This window comes from Melanerpes formicivorus, unplaced genomic scaffold, assembly GCF_026170545.1.
Source record: "Melanerpes formicivorus ecotype bairdi unplaced genomic scaffold, bMelFor1.0.p_v2 SCAF_96, whole genome shotgun sequence".
NCBI lineage: Eukaryota > Metazoa > Chordata > Aves > Piciformes > Picidae > Melanerpes > Melanerpes formicivorus.
In genome coordinates this window covers 851,632-868,059 of record NW_027142448.1, presented here as the reverse complement: position 1 = coordinate 868,059, position 16,428 = coordinate 851,632, and the positions used below count along the sequence as shown (strand labels likewise).

The following is a 16,428-nucleotide window of genomic DNA, read 5'->3' as shown; positions in this document are numbered from 1 at the left end:
TTGCTGATGACTGACTCAATGCCCTCATCCAGATCATCAATGAAGATGTTGAAGAGGATGGGGCCCAGCACTGATCCCTGGGGCACACCACTGGTGCCTGGCTGCCAGCTGGCTGTGGCACCATTCACCACCACTCTGTGGGCTCAGCCTCCAGCCAGTTCCTAACCCAGCACAGAATGTAGTGGTCCAAGCCATGAGCTGACAGCTTAGACAGCAGTTTGCTGTGGGGGATGGTGTCAAAGGCCTTGCTGAAATCCAGGCAGACCACATCCACAGCCTGCCCCACATCCACCAGGCAGTCACCTGATCATAGAAGGAGATCAGGTTGGAGAGGCAGGACCTGCCCTTCCTAAATCCATGCTGGCTGGACCTGAGCCCTTGGCCATCCTTCAGGTGTGCAGTTATTGCCCCCAGGATAATCTGCTCCATCACTTTCCCTGGCACTGAGGTCAGGCTGCCAGGCCTGGAGTTTCCAGAGGTTAGGGGTTAGGAAGAGGACAGGGAATGGGGTGCAATGGGGAGAGGAGCACAGTCCAGGTCACCTGGTGGTGTGAACAGCAAGATTCAGTCAAATGCTTCTGCTGCTGTTTACTTCTCCTCAGTCCCAGTGGGAAGAAGAATGTCACTGTCACTGTGCCTGGCACCATCACAGAATGGAGAGCAGGGATGTTCTGCACAGGAAGTAATGGCTTTGGACTTGCACCAGCTTCCAGCCTGCGTGTTTTCAAGCCCTTTGTTGTGGACCTGCCACTACCATCTTCTGTGATCCAGGGAGAGACCTTCACGTTGAAGGCCACAGTCGTCAGCTACCTGCAGCGATGCTTGAAGGTAGGCAAGCCCTTAGAGGTTCTGAAAGAAAGCCAGGGGTTGGGTAGGTAGGAGATGGATGAAATCTATGGCCTGTGATGTTTATCTTGTTACCACCTGCCATCCCTCCTGCCCCTTCAGATCAAGGTAACCCTGGAGGAGTCTGCACACCTGCAGCTGAAGCCCTGCAAAGGCTGTGTCTATAGCAGCTGCTTATGCGCCGGTGAAGCTAAGACCTTTCAGTGGAGCGTCACAGCTGAGCAACTGGGTGAGAAGAACAGGGAGTCAGCGGGGTGGCATTGGGGAAGGGATGGGACCAAGGTGGGGGTGTTTTCTGAGAGCTGATGTGGAGTGAGCAGTCATTGGCCCAGTTAACAAGAGAGGGCTTGTTTGCATGCCTCCTACGCTCACGATCATCAGCAAGTAAGCCATAAAGGGCTCTGATCTAGCTGCTGGTTGTCATTACCTGACTTTTGTTGTCTTAATGGGAAGTGCTTCCTGGAAAGATGCTTTATGTACCCAAATGTGTGTTGTTTTCAGGGCTCACAAATATTACCCTCAGTGCAGAGGCTGTGGCCACTGAGGAGCTCTGTGGTGAAGAGAGACCAGTCGTCCTACAGCAAGGGCAGAAAGACACAGTGGTCAAGCTCCTCCTAGTCCGGGTCAGACAAGCTGTTGTGTTACCTACCCCTGGAAGTGGCCTTTGTGCAATCCACTGGTTTTGGGGAGGTTAATTTTGGGGGTTACCCTTTGCAATTCAAGCTGTGTAATGAGAAGCCAGGGCCTGAGTCTGACCCAACTGAAAGGGCTGATGGCTGTGGAAGGTAGAGCTGTGTCCATACTTTAACCATGTACAGCTTTCTACATCCTCACTCCTGAGCTCTCTGCTGCATCTCACAGCATCCATTTCACAAACATTCAGAGGTTATGATACTCTGAAAATGCTGTTTTCTTATTTGAGATGGAACTCAGAGAATCATGGAATGCTTTGGATTGGAAAAGGAGTGACCATCATTTACATTTTTAGGTGATGATGATGATGATGTTACTCTGTCTGACTTTCCAGTCTGAACCCAGGTTTTGTCCATAGCTATTTCTAATGCACTTGTAACCCTCTTTCTCTCCTGTGTGCTCATCACAATGCTGCTTCTGTGTGCTCCAACAGCCAGAGGGTGTGTTGGTAGAAAAGGCTCACAGCACCATCCTGTGTCCCAAAAAAGGTAGAGAGATTGTTTTCTCATCCCTCTCGTTGGGTAACCACCTTCTGGGGCTTGCTGCTTACTGAAACATTTTCTCTGTCACCATGCCCATGCTACAGAAGCTCACTCTAATTGTAGTGGCAGCTAGAACTCCTTGCTAAGTACATGGGAGGGTCCAACCTTTTTGCCTCAACATCCCTGACATTACTCATAGAATCATTTTGTTGGAAAAGACCTTTCAGGTCATAGACTCCAACCATCATCCAACTCTGCCAAGGCTCCTAAACCATGGCTCTCAGCACCACATCTCTGCATCTTTTAAACACCTCCAGGGATACATTACTCAACCACCTCCCTGGAGATCCTATTTCAGTGCTTGGGAAGTTTTTCAGTGAAGAAGTTTCTTCTAATAACCAACCTAAACCTCCTTTGGTGCAACTTGTTCTGTGATACCATAAGGCCTTGTTCACCTCTGGTAATAAAGGCAGACTGCTGAACATGGCAAGGCAGGAGAGCATAGGAGTGGTATTCCTGTCTTGAATATTGTGGTGTACAACAGGGCCATTGGTGGGTTCTGAGAGCATGAAGTGTGTTGAGAAGACATGTCTGCAGCTAAAATCCAAAATGGGATGGAGCAACTTATGTGCCTTTGACCACAGAAGGTTTCCAGGTGCAAATCTTCTCAAGCTCTTTAGAAAGAAGGCTATTAGGATAGTGCAGTCACCATGAGCCAGCAGTGTGCCCAGGTGGCCAAGAAGGCCAAGGGCATCCTGGCCTGCATCAGGAACAGTGTGGCCAGCAGGAGCAGGGAAGTCATTGTGCCCTGTACTGTGCATTGGTTAGGCCACACCTTGAGTCCTGTGTCCAGTTCTGGGGCCCTCAGCTCAAGAAGGACATTGAGAGACTTGAAGGTGTCCAGAGAAGGGCAACAAGGCTGGGGAGAGGCCTTGAGCACAGCCCTGTGAGGAGAGGCTGAGGGAGCTGGGGTTGCTTAGCCTGGAGCAGAGGAGGCTCAGGGGAGACCTCATTGCTCTCTACAACTACCTGAAGGGAGGTTGTAGCCAGGTGGGGGTTGGTCTCTTCTCCCAGGCACCCAGCAGCAGAACAAGAGGACACAGTCTCAAGCTGTGCCAGGGGAGGTTTAGGATGGGTGTTAGGAAGAAGTTCTTCATAGAGAGATTGGCCATTGGAATGTGCTGCCCAGGGAGGTGGTGGAGTCCCCATCCCTGGAGGTGTTTAAGGGGAGACTGAATGAGGCACTTGGTGCCATGGTTGAGTTGATTAGATGGTGTTGGGTGATAGGTTGGACTATCCTATCCTATCCTATCCTATCCTATCCTATCCTATCCTATCCTATCCTATCCTATCCTATCCTATCCTATCCGGTACATGGAGATAACTGAGGGTGGAATGGGACAGAGTGGGTGAGCTGCAAGCTCTGTGACAAGAAAATGGGACGTTAGCACACAGCAGTCTTGTAAAGTTCCTGGGGGTTTTGAAAGCTATGCTCATCAGAATCTTTCTTTTTGTCCTCCACACACAACTCACTCCACTGGTGTCAGGGAATCCAGCACAGGAGTTTGTGTCCCTGGTGTTGCCTCCAAATGCAGTTGAAGGTTCAGTCAGAGCCACCGTCTCAGTCACTGGTAAGCAATTCAGCTGCCCCAGTACCTTTCCAAGCCCCATATTTCCCAGGGTAGCCCTAGGAAAGCCCAAACCTAGAACCACCTCCTCCTTTTCTGAGGTTTCCAATGTTGCACTGCCTTGTTTCTGTCATGTGTGTAGCTGTGTTTCCTATTCCCAATAAAGCAAAAGCAAGGGAGAGAGTGTTCTGTTGATGGGCTACCCCTGCCAGGATGGAGATGTCTGCTGTCCATTTGGAGGGCACAGTGGAACTGATAAACTGGCAAGACAGAGGTGACCCCACACTGCTGCACTGGGGCTGCCTTGCCTGCTGCACTGCTGGGAAGGGGTCACAGGTAGGGGGAGGTGAATCCCCAAGTGTCCTGCCCAGGAGGTGTCAGGATGCCTATGCTCTGTGCCAGGTGACCTCATGGGGACAGCACTACAGAACTTGGACCACCTGGTGCAGATGCCCCATGGCTGTGGGGAGCAGAACATGGTGCTGTTTGCCCCTGTTGTCTATGTGCTGCAGTACCTGGAGAAGACGAGGCAGCTGACCCCTGAGATCAAGGAGAGGGCCAGAGGGTTCCTGCGCAACGGCAAGTACAGCAGCCCCACCTGGCTCCTCTGCCTCCCCTGGGTCTGACTCACTACCAGCCCTGGCTGTTTGGTCAGCCAGCCCATTCCCTTCACAGTAATGTCATTGCAAATACCATTCTGCATACTAATGCCTTACCCTGCTTCCCAGGATACCAGATACAGCTGCAGTACCAGCACCCTGATGGTTCCTACAGCGAATTTGGTGCCAAGGATGACTATGGCAACACTTGGTAAGCCCTGGGCTCTCGTCCTTGCTATCTACTTGCTGTCTGACAGCCTGGATGTGTGCAGCTTTCTGCTTCCAGCATTGAATCCTTTCCATCCTGTTGGCCCCCAAATGTTCCAGATGCTTTGCAGGCTAGGGCATCCCGGGGGTGTGGAGCTCTCTTTGGACCAGCAAGTTGGGAATAGCACAACAGCAGGTGAGGAGTGACCCACCAGTTTTGAAATCCCACTTTCCCTCCCCCCAGCTTCTGCTTAGATTCCCTCTTTCCACTCATTCTTCCTCCTCTTTCACTCCATCTCTTCCAGCTTCTCTCTTCCCTCTCTCATGCCTCTTTCACTTTTCTCTCCCCAACGAGGCTGACTGCATTTGTGCTGAAGTGCTTTGTCCAAGCCAAGCCATACATCTTCATCGACAACAGGACCGTTCAGGATGCTCTCAGCTGGCTGGAGTTCCACCAGTTTCCTGATGGTTGCTTCAGGAATGTGGGGCAGCTTTTCCACACAGCCATGAAGGTAGGAGCCAGAGCAGGCTGAAGGACAGCTCAAAGCAGTTCTTCTCATGGAATCATGGAACTGATTGGGTTGGAAAAGACCTCTAAGGTCATTGAGCCCAACCATCAACCTAGCACCACCATGGCCATCAAACCATGGTCCCAAGTGCCATGGTCACAGGTCACTTTGAACCCCTCCAGGGGTGGGGACCCCACCACCTCCCTGGGCAGCCTGTGCCAATCCCTGACCACTCTTGCAGCAAGGAAATTTTTCCTCAGCTCCAACCTAACCCTGCCCTGGCACAGTTTCAGGCCACTTCCTCTCCTTCTATCACCTGAGACTAGGGAGCAGAGCCCAACCCCCACCTCACTGCAGCCTCCTGCCAGGGAGCTGCAGAGAGCAGTGAGGTCTCCCTTCAGCCTGCTCTTCTCCACACTGAACACCCCCAGCTCCCTCAGCTGCTCCTCCCCAGCCCCTTCCCCAGCTTTGTTGCCCTTCTCTGGACCTGCTTCAGCCCCTCAGTGTCCTTCTTGCAGTCCTTCTTTAAGTGTACTGGTAAATGTTTGGTTCACCATCCACTGTTGTTCTGCTTTCTTGCATGGGAGCAAGCCAGGGCCAGGGAGGCCTTTCCTGGAAAGCCTCAGCTCTTTGTGTATTTCCTTCCCCAGCTTTTTGGGTGTTTGTGCTTTTTGTAGGGAGGTGTGGATGGGGAAATCCCCTTGGCTGCCTACATCACCGCTGCATACCTGGAGGCAGGAAAGACACCAGAGGTAAATATTGAGGTTCTTTGCCTTACTCTTGCCCTAAAATCTGAATCTCAAGGACTTAGTGGTGTCACTCAGGAAGGCAACAGGGCACCTTGGAGAGGCTCATGAACAAAGTAATAGAATGAGGGAGGAAGAACTTAACCACTTCTCAGGAAAAAGCTGCAACTATCCCTTGAGGAGGACATAGCTAGCAGGGGAAAATGTAAGGTTAGACTACCAGAAGCCATTGGATAGCATGGCTAGATGCTATTCCCATTGACCAAGCCTTGGCTGCCCATTCCTGCTCCACCCCTATCCTCCTCCCTTATTCCTGCTACCCATTTGCAGCTGGGAGCTGGTGGTGAGCTGTAGCTGGAGAGTTTGTAGCTGCTCCCACAGTCAAGTCAGTAGACAGAATGACATTTTATATGTGCTGTAGCTTCACAAACAAATGGAAGCCTGCAAAAGGAGGGCTGTAGGGCAGATGGAATTGCACATCTAGCAGTGAGAGGGAGCTCTTACAAATGGTGAGGACCATAGCTCGTTACTGAAGCCTGTGATAGTGGCAAGGGAAAAAATACAATCCATCAGCTTGGTGGAGAAATGCAGCTGCTGTGTGCTTGGAGGAGTAAAGTTCTATGGACATAAGAACAGCAGGAGAAAGAGCAGTGGTTTTGTGGCAACTAAAAGCAAAAAAAAAGGGAGCCAGATGAAAATTAACCTTCTTTCTAGAAAGAGATGTCCTACAGGTCACCTCTTCTCACCATAAGGACGATGAAGTGTTGGAACAGGTTGCCTGGAGAGGTTTAGTTTTCTCTGTCAGTGAAGGTTTTCAAGACATGGCTGAATAAGCCACTGAGCAACCTGTTCTGATCTCATAGCTAACCCCATGTTCATCAGGAGGTTGGATTAGAGACCTCTGGAGGGTCCTTTCAGCCTGAATGATGCTGTCACTTGGTAGTTGTACAACCTCTCTGAGTGTGGGCTGATTTTTGTGGAGGAGGCTTTTCATGAGGCTGAATGAGAAATACTTGACACAATGCTGTGGTTGGTGGCAGAATGAGACACAAGGACAAGGACCTTCATCCTGGTAGCAAATTAAGAGCCTGTTGTAGGTCTTGAACAATTTTGTCATGGGGGAAGACAAGCAAAAAGTTACTGAGAGCACACTATGCTCCAAAGCCATACTTCAGATCCTGAAAGGGAGAGAAGCGGCCCTCAATACAACATACATGAAGCCACAGAGGGCAGCCTAGTGCTCTGGCAGTGGGGATAGAAAATCCAGAGCTGCCACAAGGTAGGAGACCTCATGGAATTCCTCCTGCTCCAGAGAACTTGGCTGCAGTGTTGTTAGCTCAGAAGATTGTCCATGGAGTGAAAAAATGCTTTGTTGGAGCAGCAGATTTGTTGATACCAAACAAACAAGACAGTTACTCAGTTGAACACAGACACATAAACCATTCATTCCAGATGAACCAGGCCTGCTTATGGGAGACACTGCAAAGTAACCATGAAGAGGTTAAAATCAAAGTCTCATGGGGTTATCCTAACCCCATTGCATGAGTTTGCTGAGTAGATGAAATGGGAGGCACAGAGCTTGCCATGGCAACCAGGAAAAGAGTCTCCTCCAGTGGTTTATACATGCTTTGAGAAAGGACACACACTCAGTGGGCATCACCATTCTGAGAAATTGATGGAGGATGTCCTGCAAGGATTAATGCACTCAAGATCTTCAGAACAGATCTTACTTTGCCTTGCAGGCATGCCTAAAAGGCTCATGGGATCAAGAAGTTTGAAAAAGACCTCTAAGATCATCAAGTCTCATTGTCAGCCCAGCCCCAGCATGCCCACTAGACCATGTGCCAGAGGGCTATGTCTACACCTCCTTTGAACAAGGAGGCTCAGGGGAGACCTCATTGCGCTCTACAACTCCCTGAAGGGAGGTTGTAGCCAGGTGGGGTTGGTCTCTTCTCCCAGGCAACCAGCACCAGAACAAGAGGACACAGTCTCAAGCTGTGCCAGGAGAAGTTTAGGCTGAAGGTGAGGAGAAAGTTCTTCCCAGAGAGAGTCATTGGTCATTGGAATGTGCTGCCCAGGGAGGTGGTGGAGTCCCCATCCCTGGAGGTGTTCAGGAGGGGATTGGATGTGGCACTTGGTGCCATGGTCTAGTCATGAGGTCTGTGGTGACAGGTTGGACTTGATGATCATTGAGGTCTCTTCCAACCTTGGTGATACTGTGATACTGTAATGGATGGTGACTCCATTGCTTCCCTGGACAGCCTGAGCATAACTCATGAAAGTGATTAGGGGTTAAAATGCAGGGAAGAGCTTGGAGATACACTGTCCTGCATGGACCAGTGGTTTGCATGACAACAAAGCTATCTAGGCAGAGACTTCTACCCACAATCTGGTGGAAATTGACCTCTTGGAACAAACCCAATTGCTGATGTTGTCTAGAGAAACAAATGGCCATGGTTTAGTGGGCATGGGGGTGTTGGGTTGACTGTTGGACATAATGATCTTGAGCTTCTGTTGTGTCTCAGTGTTTGCCTGCCTCACATGTGTTTGTCTGTCACCAACTTCCATGTCACTGTTCCCTGTAGAGCGTGGCGGTGCGCAAAGCTCTGGGCTGCATCGCTGCCCTTCCCAAAGTCACCAGCACTTACACACAGGCCCTGCTGGCCTACACCTTTGCCCTGGCCAAGGACTCTCAACGCGCACAAGAGCTACTTGAGATGCTGGATCAAAAGGCAATAAGAGAAGGTACAGAAATCACAGTGCCCAGTGAACATCAGAGAAGGGGCAAGTAACCTTTCTGAGCCTCTGGTTACATCCAGCCTGGGATGACTGTAGCCTTACCCTCTAAATCCTTCACCAAAGAGAGTTTTTAGACAGTCTGCTATGAACTCCAGGTATGTGCCAGCAATACTAGGGTATGGGGGCTGACCTCCTTCAAAGCTCTTCTCCTTTTCTGGTAGCTGAAGGGAAGGCTGGGCTCTGAGAGAAGTGGGCTTTCTTCTGCAGGACTGCAAAGCACCAGAGAGGGATGCAAGCTTCTTGTTAGTGCCTGACACCCATGGGTAGCCATTAGGGTATTCACTCAATGGTGTAATGGGTTGGGGCAGACCCCCTCCCCACCACGCGCAAAAAATAATGACTCAGACAAACAGATTGCAAAAGTGATGGAAAGTTTAAATAGAACAGTGAGTGCGTGCAGAGAACTAGAGATACAGTGACGAGAGAAAAGAACCCAAAACAGACCCAGAGAAACCCATCCCTACCTGGGGGTACACCCGAGACCCCCAGGGCTCCCTCTTCCCCCTCCCATTGCTAGGCTAGTCTCAGCTGGCCAGATCTGAGACTGCCCATCCCCCCGTGGCCTTGGGCCTAGCAAGGCCCAAGGCCAGGAGATCTCTCCCCCATGTTACCAACTGACGGAGGAGGAAGAAAAGAGGAAGTGCCAGACCCCGCCACAAAACTTATAGTGGTGCAAGGGATCATGGTAGGAAATAACCTAATTTCCTGTGTCCACCCACTGGGCTGGACTTCTGGACACAGGAAGCACCCCGTAGCAGAGGGCACCCAGCCCAAACTACGACAGGAGCCACCCCTTTATTTCAAACCATGATGCCTGCACCCAAACACATCATCAAATCAGAAAACTGATGACATGTCCGGCGAAGTCCGTGTCTTCATCTGGGCGTCCACTCAGTCTCTCAGTCAGGCTCTAGTGTCTGTCCATTCCAGTTCTTCTTCCTTCATCCAATGGAACCTCCCGGCGATGCAGAACTCATTCTCCTGCGGTGCAAGTTCTCCATGGATCCGTTGGGCATCCTGGTCACCTGGAACAGCCTCACGACTTCTCAGCCAAGCCTCTACTTTTCACCCATGGTCACTCGGCGGCATATTCTCCACCCCTGGGGCAGGCCAGTCGAAACAATCCAACCCACGACTGCCTTTTTCAATCCATCCAGGGTGCCGCAACCAACCGCTTCCAACTGCGGTCCAACCACACGGATGCTAGTCCAAGGTACTCCGCCCCCCCACTAGGCGTACCTGTACCAAGGCAAGACAGCATCCGGCTGCACACCCCCCCCCCCCCCACCAGAAAGGGAGGGGCTGCACCACAGCTCACTGAGAAGAAGGGAGGTGGAGCCAGGTGCTCGGCGCCAGTTTCGGAACTCGTCCGAAAAAGTCGGGGAAGAGACTAGGGCCGGCCCCGCCGCAGCCCGAGCGCACGGCCGGGTCCGCCGGCGCCGCTCGCCCGCAGCAGGGCTCCGCCCACCTCTGCCGCCGCGGCACAGAATCAAAATCACCTCCACCCCTCGGACACTCAAACGGCTTCTCCAGCGAAAGCCATACACGCGTTCTCAGAGCCCTTGAAAACGGCTTTCCAGCTGGAGTCCCCGTCGGCCCCCCGGGGCTTCGGGAGCTGGCTCGCCCGCTCGCAGCGGCTGGCTCTATCCCCGCAGCGAGAACGGACCTGACTCTGATCTGCTCGCCGCTGCCCCTCCCCCACTTCACTGCCCGCCGCGGAGGAGGGGCAGGTTCCGCGTTCTCAAGCGGTACCCCGATGCCGATGGTCGAGAACCACCCCTGCCTGAAATAGCAGGAGAAGGTCCGAGCCACCGGCAGCGCACCAGTCATCCCCCCACAATCCACAAGAACTCACACGGTCGCCCCGGCAACATCACTTGAGCCCCCAACTGCCAAACCCAAACCGACGCCCAGAACTGAATTTAAACTCTCCATCCTTTGCAATCGATCTGCAGAGTGGGCACAACAGCCAGCCCCACGTTGGTGCGCCAAAATGTAATGGGTTGGGGCAGACCCCCTCCCCACCACGCGCAAAAAATAATGACTCAGACAAACAGATTGCAAAAGTGATGGAAAGTTTAAATAGAACAGTGAGTGCGTGCAGAGAACTAGAGATACAGTGACAAGAGAAAAGAACCCAAAACAGACCCAGAGAAACCCATCCCTACCTGGGGGTACACCCGAGACCCCCAGGGCTCCCTCTTCCCCCTCCCATTGCTAGGCTAGTCTCAGCTGGCCAGATCTGAGACTGCCCATCCCCCCGTGGCCTTGGGCCTAGCAAGGCCCAAGGCCAGGAGATCTCTCCCCCATGTTACCAACTGACGGAGGAGGAAGAAAAGAGGAAGTGCCAGACCCCGCCACAAAACTTATAGTGGTGCAAGGGATCATGGTAGGAAATAACCTAATTTCCTGTGTCCACCCACTGGGCTGGACTTCTGGACACAGGAAGCACCCCGTAGCAGAGGGCACCCAGCCCAAACTATGACAAATGGTCTTTGCAGATGCAAGTCACTGTGCCTCCTAGGCTTCAGGATTTCTTTCCTGACCTCTCTCAATGTAATCTACTCCTTTCCTTTCCCAGATGGGCAAATCCACTGGAGTCAGACCTCGTCCAATCCCAGACTCAGCAGCAGCCCCTGGGCAGAGCCACTGTCTGTGGATGTGGAGTTGACAGCCTATGTCCTCCTGGCCCTGGTCTCCAAGCCAAATATCACAGAGTCTGATCTCAACACAGCCTCTGGCATTGTGGCCTGGCTTACAAGGCAGCAGAACGCCTATGGAGGGTTTGCCTCCACGCAGGTAACTGGTGGCCAGGGAAGGGGATACTGCCTGAGAGGGAACCTCTGCACAATATAGCCACAATGTGTGCAGGTGTGAACCCTTGGAGGAGAGGAGCCCCTGTATGTGGAGGTCCTCAGGGTGGTGAGCTCAGGTGTCTTTGAGTCTCAGAGCTGAGAATGTGACTGTTCCTTCCTTTTCAGGACACGGTAGTTGCCTTGCAGGCCTTGGCTAAGTATGCAGCACTGACCTACAGCACAAAAGGGGTTGCTGAAGTGAAGGTGAGGTCCCAGAGAGGCTTTGGAAGGCAGTTCCAAGTCTCCTTGCAGAACCGGCTGCTGGTGCAGGAGGCAGCGCTGACGGAAGTCCCGGGCAAGTTCTCAGTGCAGGCCAACGGCAGCTGCTGTGTCTTTACCAGGGTAGGTTTCCACAGACCCCTCTAGGACAACCCCCTGCTCAGAAACCCCAAAACTCTCCATTGCAGCTATCCCTGTGCTTGAACCCCAGGCATCAATGCAATAAATCAGCCAGTGCAATAAACCAGTGTGCTGGAGGGGACTCAGAGACAGAACATGTCCAAATGTGAGGATGGCTCACAGAGTATTGGAAGGACTGAAAGGTGCCCAGATGGCCAAGAAGGCCAATGGCATCCTGGCCTGCATCAGGAATAGTGTGGCCAGCAGGAGCAGGGAAGTTATTGTGCCCTGTACTCTGCATTGGTTAGGCCACACCTTGAGTCCTGTGTCCAGTTCTGGGCCCCTCAGTTTAAGAAGGACACTGAGAAACTTGAAGGTGTCCAGAGAAGGGCAACAAGGCTGGGGAGAGGCCTTGAGCACAGCCCTGTGAGGAGAGGCTGAGGGAGCTGGGGTTGCTTAGCCTGGAGAAGAGGAGGCTCAGGGGAGACCTCATTGCTCTCTACAACTACCTGAAGGGAGGTTGTACAGGAAGGGGTTGGTCTCCTCTCTCTAGCAACCAGTACCAGAAGAAGAGGACACAGTCTCAAGCTGCACCAGGGGAAGTTTAGGCTGGAGGTGAGGAGAAAGTTCTTCACTGAGTCATTCATCACTGGAATGTGCTGCCCAGGGAGGTGGTGGAGTCCCCATCCCTGGAGGTGTTCAAGAGGGGATTGGATGTGGCACTTGGTGCCATGGTCTAGTCATGAGGTCTGTGGTGATAGGTTGGACTGGATGATCTTTGAGGTATCTTCCAACCATGGTGATACTGTGATACTGTGATACTGTGATACTGTGATATCATGGTCCCACTGCTGTGTGCCTGACTTGCACATCCTCAAGGGGGTGAGGTGAAGGAGCCCCAGCTGGAAGGATCATGGAAGGTTTCCAGTCTGAATGAGCTTTCTTGTGGGCACTGGGATGAATGCTCTCACTGTGTCTGGCTTATCTTGCTGCTGTGTCAGACCTGTGTCTTGAGGGCTGGTCAGTGAAAAAAATAATAAGAAGAAAAGAGGTGCAGTAGATGGTATTGCAATAATAATCCATGCCTGCTGCTGGCTTTTTGTCTCTCCCTGCAGATGGTGCTGAGGTACAACACGCCCTCCCCACAGGTCTCCACATCCTTTGCCTTGAGAGTGGAAACGGCGCCAGTCAACTGCACGGGGGATGATAGGCACTCTGTTACTATCTACATCAATGTCAGGTGACTCTAAAGGCATTACTCCACTGGAGAGGGACAACCAGGCATGACTGCACAGCTGAAGGGTGCTTCTTAGCTGCAATAGAGGCACCAGATGGTTTCAGCAGAAGGTCCAGATGGAATATGGAGAAAGAAAGATACAGCTGTCTCTGGGAACAGGGAAATGCTGCCAAGGACTTTGGTTCTTGCTAGGGAGAGGAGTGCAAGCAATCTTCTAAGATTGGGGATGCTCAGAGAAGTGCAGCTGTCATCTGCTCCCTGGGAGAAGGAACAATGACTGCTTTGGGCCTTGTCCTTGCTGGGATAGCTGGTTTAGGGTCCTGCACATAAGGTATGGTGATGGAGGGAAGGGGAAGCTAGAAGAGACTTTCTTTTGATCTTCTCCCCCAGATACACTGGGAAGAGATCCATTTTCAACATGGTGATCGTGGAGGTGTCCCTGCTGTCTGGATTTGACCTGGCTCCAGGATCCAGGATGTCTGTAAGAAGCCCACAGTCAGGGTGGTGGTGTCAGTGTGGTGTCAGTGATACCATCCATGCCCAAGGAGAGAGGGGGGCTGCATAGAAAGGTGTTTGCCTGTCTCTCTCTTGAGCAATCTCACCATCCCTTACCTTCTGCTGTCTTAAACATGACCACACACAGTCTGTCTCTCTGATCCTTCTGGCCTAATTCACTCAGCAGATCCTTGACAGCTAAGTAGCCTAGGTTCTTGTCCTTGAGTTTTGCAGGAGCTGAGTGGCCCTGCATAGAGATCAGCCTGAAGAGCCCAAAGTAAGTTTGGAAGTGAGCAAATGAGAACCTGCCCAGACAAGCTTAAGGGATGCACTAGGGATGCTCAGAGAAGTGCAACCATCATCTGCCCACTGTGGGAGGGAGTAGTAACTGCCTTGGCACTGCTTCTGTCTCAGGGTCCTCGTTGGGATGTCTCATGCTTGCTTTTCAAGATCCTCCCCTAAATTGTTTCCTCTGCTCTCCTGTCCTAGCTGCAGCACCGGCACTCTGTGAGAAGAGCTGAGAAGACACAAGGAGTTATTGCCATCTACTTGGACAAGGTATGTGTGTGCTGCTGGAGAAGCTACAGGAGCAGAAGGCAGTAGCAGAGTGGTGTGCAGAACCAAGGACTAGACTAGCAGAGCAGGATATTCAAAATTCATCTTGGAGGTCCTGCCTTTGAGTCCACAGAGTTGTTACTGCCTCACAGTAGGATCAGCTTTAGATGAGGAATGAAAAAAACAGCTCAGAAGCAAACCCCCTTCTGCTCTTCTTCCCCAGCTGAGCCACAAGTCTGAGACATATGTTCTGCAACTGGAGCAGAAGATTGATGTGACCAACCTGAAGCCAGGCCATGTCAGGGTCTATGACTACTACCATCCAGGTGAGTGTAGAATCATGGAATGCCAGAGCTGGCTGGGTGTTTGCGCTTGGCTCTGTGCAAGGATAACTTAGATCTCTCCTGTCCTTTTGCAGAGGAGCAGGCCCTGGCTGATTATAATGTCTTCTGCATCTGAGGTAGGTGTGAGTCTCTTCCTCCACACCTAGCAGCCTTCTGTGTTTCTTCTGCAACTCAGCTAACTCCTGCTGTCTTGGAGGAGCCCTGTGTATCTTTGATTCAGCATATTCCCTTCATCTAGGACTCTATCTGGAACTCCCTAGGCCTCTAGGGACTTCATTCTGCCCTCTGCTTTCTGGACTTTGCAATGTAGTTTTTCCTGGCTTGCCCTGTAGTCAGGACATGAAGTGCTCTCTAGAGGATTAGTGATGCATTTTCTGGGACCTTGCAGGTACAGTGCACAGGTCTGCCTGCCAGCTCCAGAAGAACTTTGGGATGGCTTTCAACAAGTCCAAGTGCCGAGTGCTGCACTTTGGCTACGGCAATCCCATGCAGAGCTATAGTCTGGGGTCGGAGTGGCTGGAGAGCTCCCAAACAGAGAGGGACCTGGGTGTGCTGATCGACAGCCACCTGAATATGAGCCAGCAGTGTGCCCAGGTGGCCAGGAGGGCCAATAGCATCCTGGCCTGCATTAGGAATAGTGTGGCCAGCAGGAGCAGGGAGGTCATAGTGCCCCTGTACTCTGCTTTGGTTAGGCCGCACCTTGAGTCCTGTGTCCAGTTCTGGGCCCCTCAGTTTAAGAAGGACATCAAAACACTTGAGCGTGTCCAGAGAAGGGCAACAAGGCTGGGGAGAGGCCTTGAACACAAGCCCTGTGAGGAGAGGCTGAGGGAGCTGGGGTTGTTTAGCCTGGAGAAGAGGAGGCTCAGGGGTGACCTCATTGCCCTCTACAACTACCTCAAGGGTGGTTGTAGCCAGAAGGGGGTTGGCCTCTTCTCCCAGGCAAGCAGCACCAGAACAAGGGGACACAGTCTCAAGCTGTGCCAGGGGAGGTTCAGACTCGAGGTGAGGAGGAAGTTTTTCACCGAGTGAGTCATTCGGCATTGGAACGGGTTGCCCAGGGAGGTGGTTGAGTCATTGACCCTGGAGGCGTTCAAGGGGAGATTGGACGTGGCACTTGGTGCCATGGTCTAGTCATGGGGTCTGTGTTGATAGGTTGGACTCGATGACCCCCGAGGTCCTTTCCAACCAAAGTGATACTGTGATACTGTGATAACTTCCAAGCAGAATTCATGGTCCTAGCTTCTGCTTCCTCTGAGTATGGAGACTCTCTCTTTCTGTGGAGAGGCTGAGGTGAAACAAGGGTGCTAGATCAAACCAGAGAAACACTTTCCTGTAGAGTCCTTCCTGAGGGCCTGGGCTTCCCAACTGTGAGCATCCCAAAGTTAACAATGTGGGTCACGTTATTTGCTGTCTGGGTTACTCCCTCTTCTGTTTCCATTTCTCCCAGGGCTTGGCCTATTTCTCTACTGTCCACTCTTTCAGCACACAGGGATCCCACTGGTGTGAGATGTCCTAGGACAGCAGGACTGCTGAGTTTACTGCTTCTGGTATGACGTGGCACGTGTCACCTGAAAAGCCACATCTCAGTGGCTTGGAATATTGATGCTGGGACACATGTCAAGTTGGATTTCAGGACTAACTGCAGCCCAACCCGTGTCACATCCTGATGGCCGTTTCACCATGAATTCTTTGGGGTGCTTGATTAATTCTGATTGTCTTCATCCAGCAATTCTCTTGCTTTTATAAAAGAATGAAAATAAAGCATGAATCACAAATCTGCCTCATCTGGTGTGTGGGTGGACTCTGTGGCAGAGAAAGCAGAAGCAAACCCTAACAGAAAGAGTGTGTCTGAGAGAGGTACCTGGCATTCATTTCTTCTAGCCCTGGAGTCCCCCTCCAACAGCATCATGCAGCCACTAGTATGGGGTGAGAACTCCAAGCCCTGCATGGAGGTGGATCCTACTGAGCATCATCACAGATGTAGCTGAGCAGTGACGGCTTGGCTGATCCTGCACTTTACATGAACATGAAGTAAACCTACCCTGCTGTGCATCTCACATACTCACTTCTGTCCTCTTAGCATAGGAAGAGGAA

The 16,428-nt window shown here is 51.9% G+C and overlaps 1 protein-coding gene across 1 annotated transcript in view; it reads left to right on the top strand.

Annotated features, from left to right (window-relative positions):
* The window catches only part of LOC137455322 (alpha-2-macroglobulin-like protein 1), a 40,960-nt gene extending 24,852 nt beyond the window's left edge, over window positions 1-16,108 (top strand). The window contains exons 18-35 of the mRNA XM_068166035.1: window positions 603-828; window positions 949-1,075; window positions 1,348-1,469; window positions 1,973-2,027; window positions 3,569-3,652; window positions 4,052-4,228; window positions 4,378-4,459; window positions 4,811-4,967; window positions 5,642-5,716; window positions 8,296-8,455; window positions 11,091-11,308; window positions 11,491-11,706; window positions 12,819-12,943; window positions 13,331-13,421; window positions 13,925-13,993; window positions 14,214-14,316; window positions 14,388-14,450; window positions 15,817-16,108. Of these exons, the coding sequence (XP_068022136.1) occupies window positions 603-828; window positions 949-1,075; window positions 1,348-1,469; window positions 1,973-2,027; window positions 3,569-3,652; window positions 4,052-4,228; window positions 4,378-4,459; window positions 4,811-4,967; window positions 5,642-5,716; window positions 8,296-8,455; window positions 11,091-11,308; window positions 11,491-11,706; window positions 12,819-12,943; window positions 13,331-13,421; window positions 13,925-13,993; window positions 14,214-14,316; window positions 14,388-14,449 (2,149 nt within the window). The 3' untranslated portion in view covers window position 14,450; window positions 15,817-16,108. The remainder of the gene's footprint in view (window positions 1-602; window positions 829-948; window positions 1,076-1,347; window positions 1,470-1,972; window positions 2,028-3,568; window positions 3,653-4,051; window positions 4,229-4,377; window positions 4,460-4,810; window positions 4,968-5,641; window positions 5,717-8,295; window positions 8,456-11,090; window positions 11,309-11,490; window positions 11,707-12,818; window positions 12,944-13,330; window positions 13,422-13,924; window positions 13,994-14,213; window positions 14,317-14,387; window positions 14,451-15,816) is intronic.
* The last annotated feature ends 320 nt before the right edge of the window (window positions 16,109-16,428 follow it).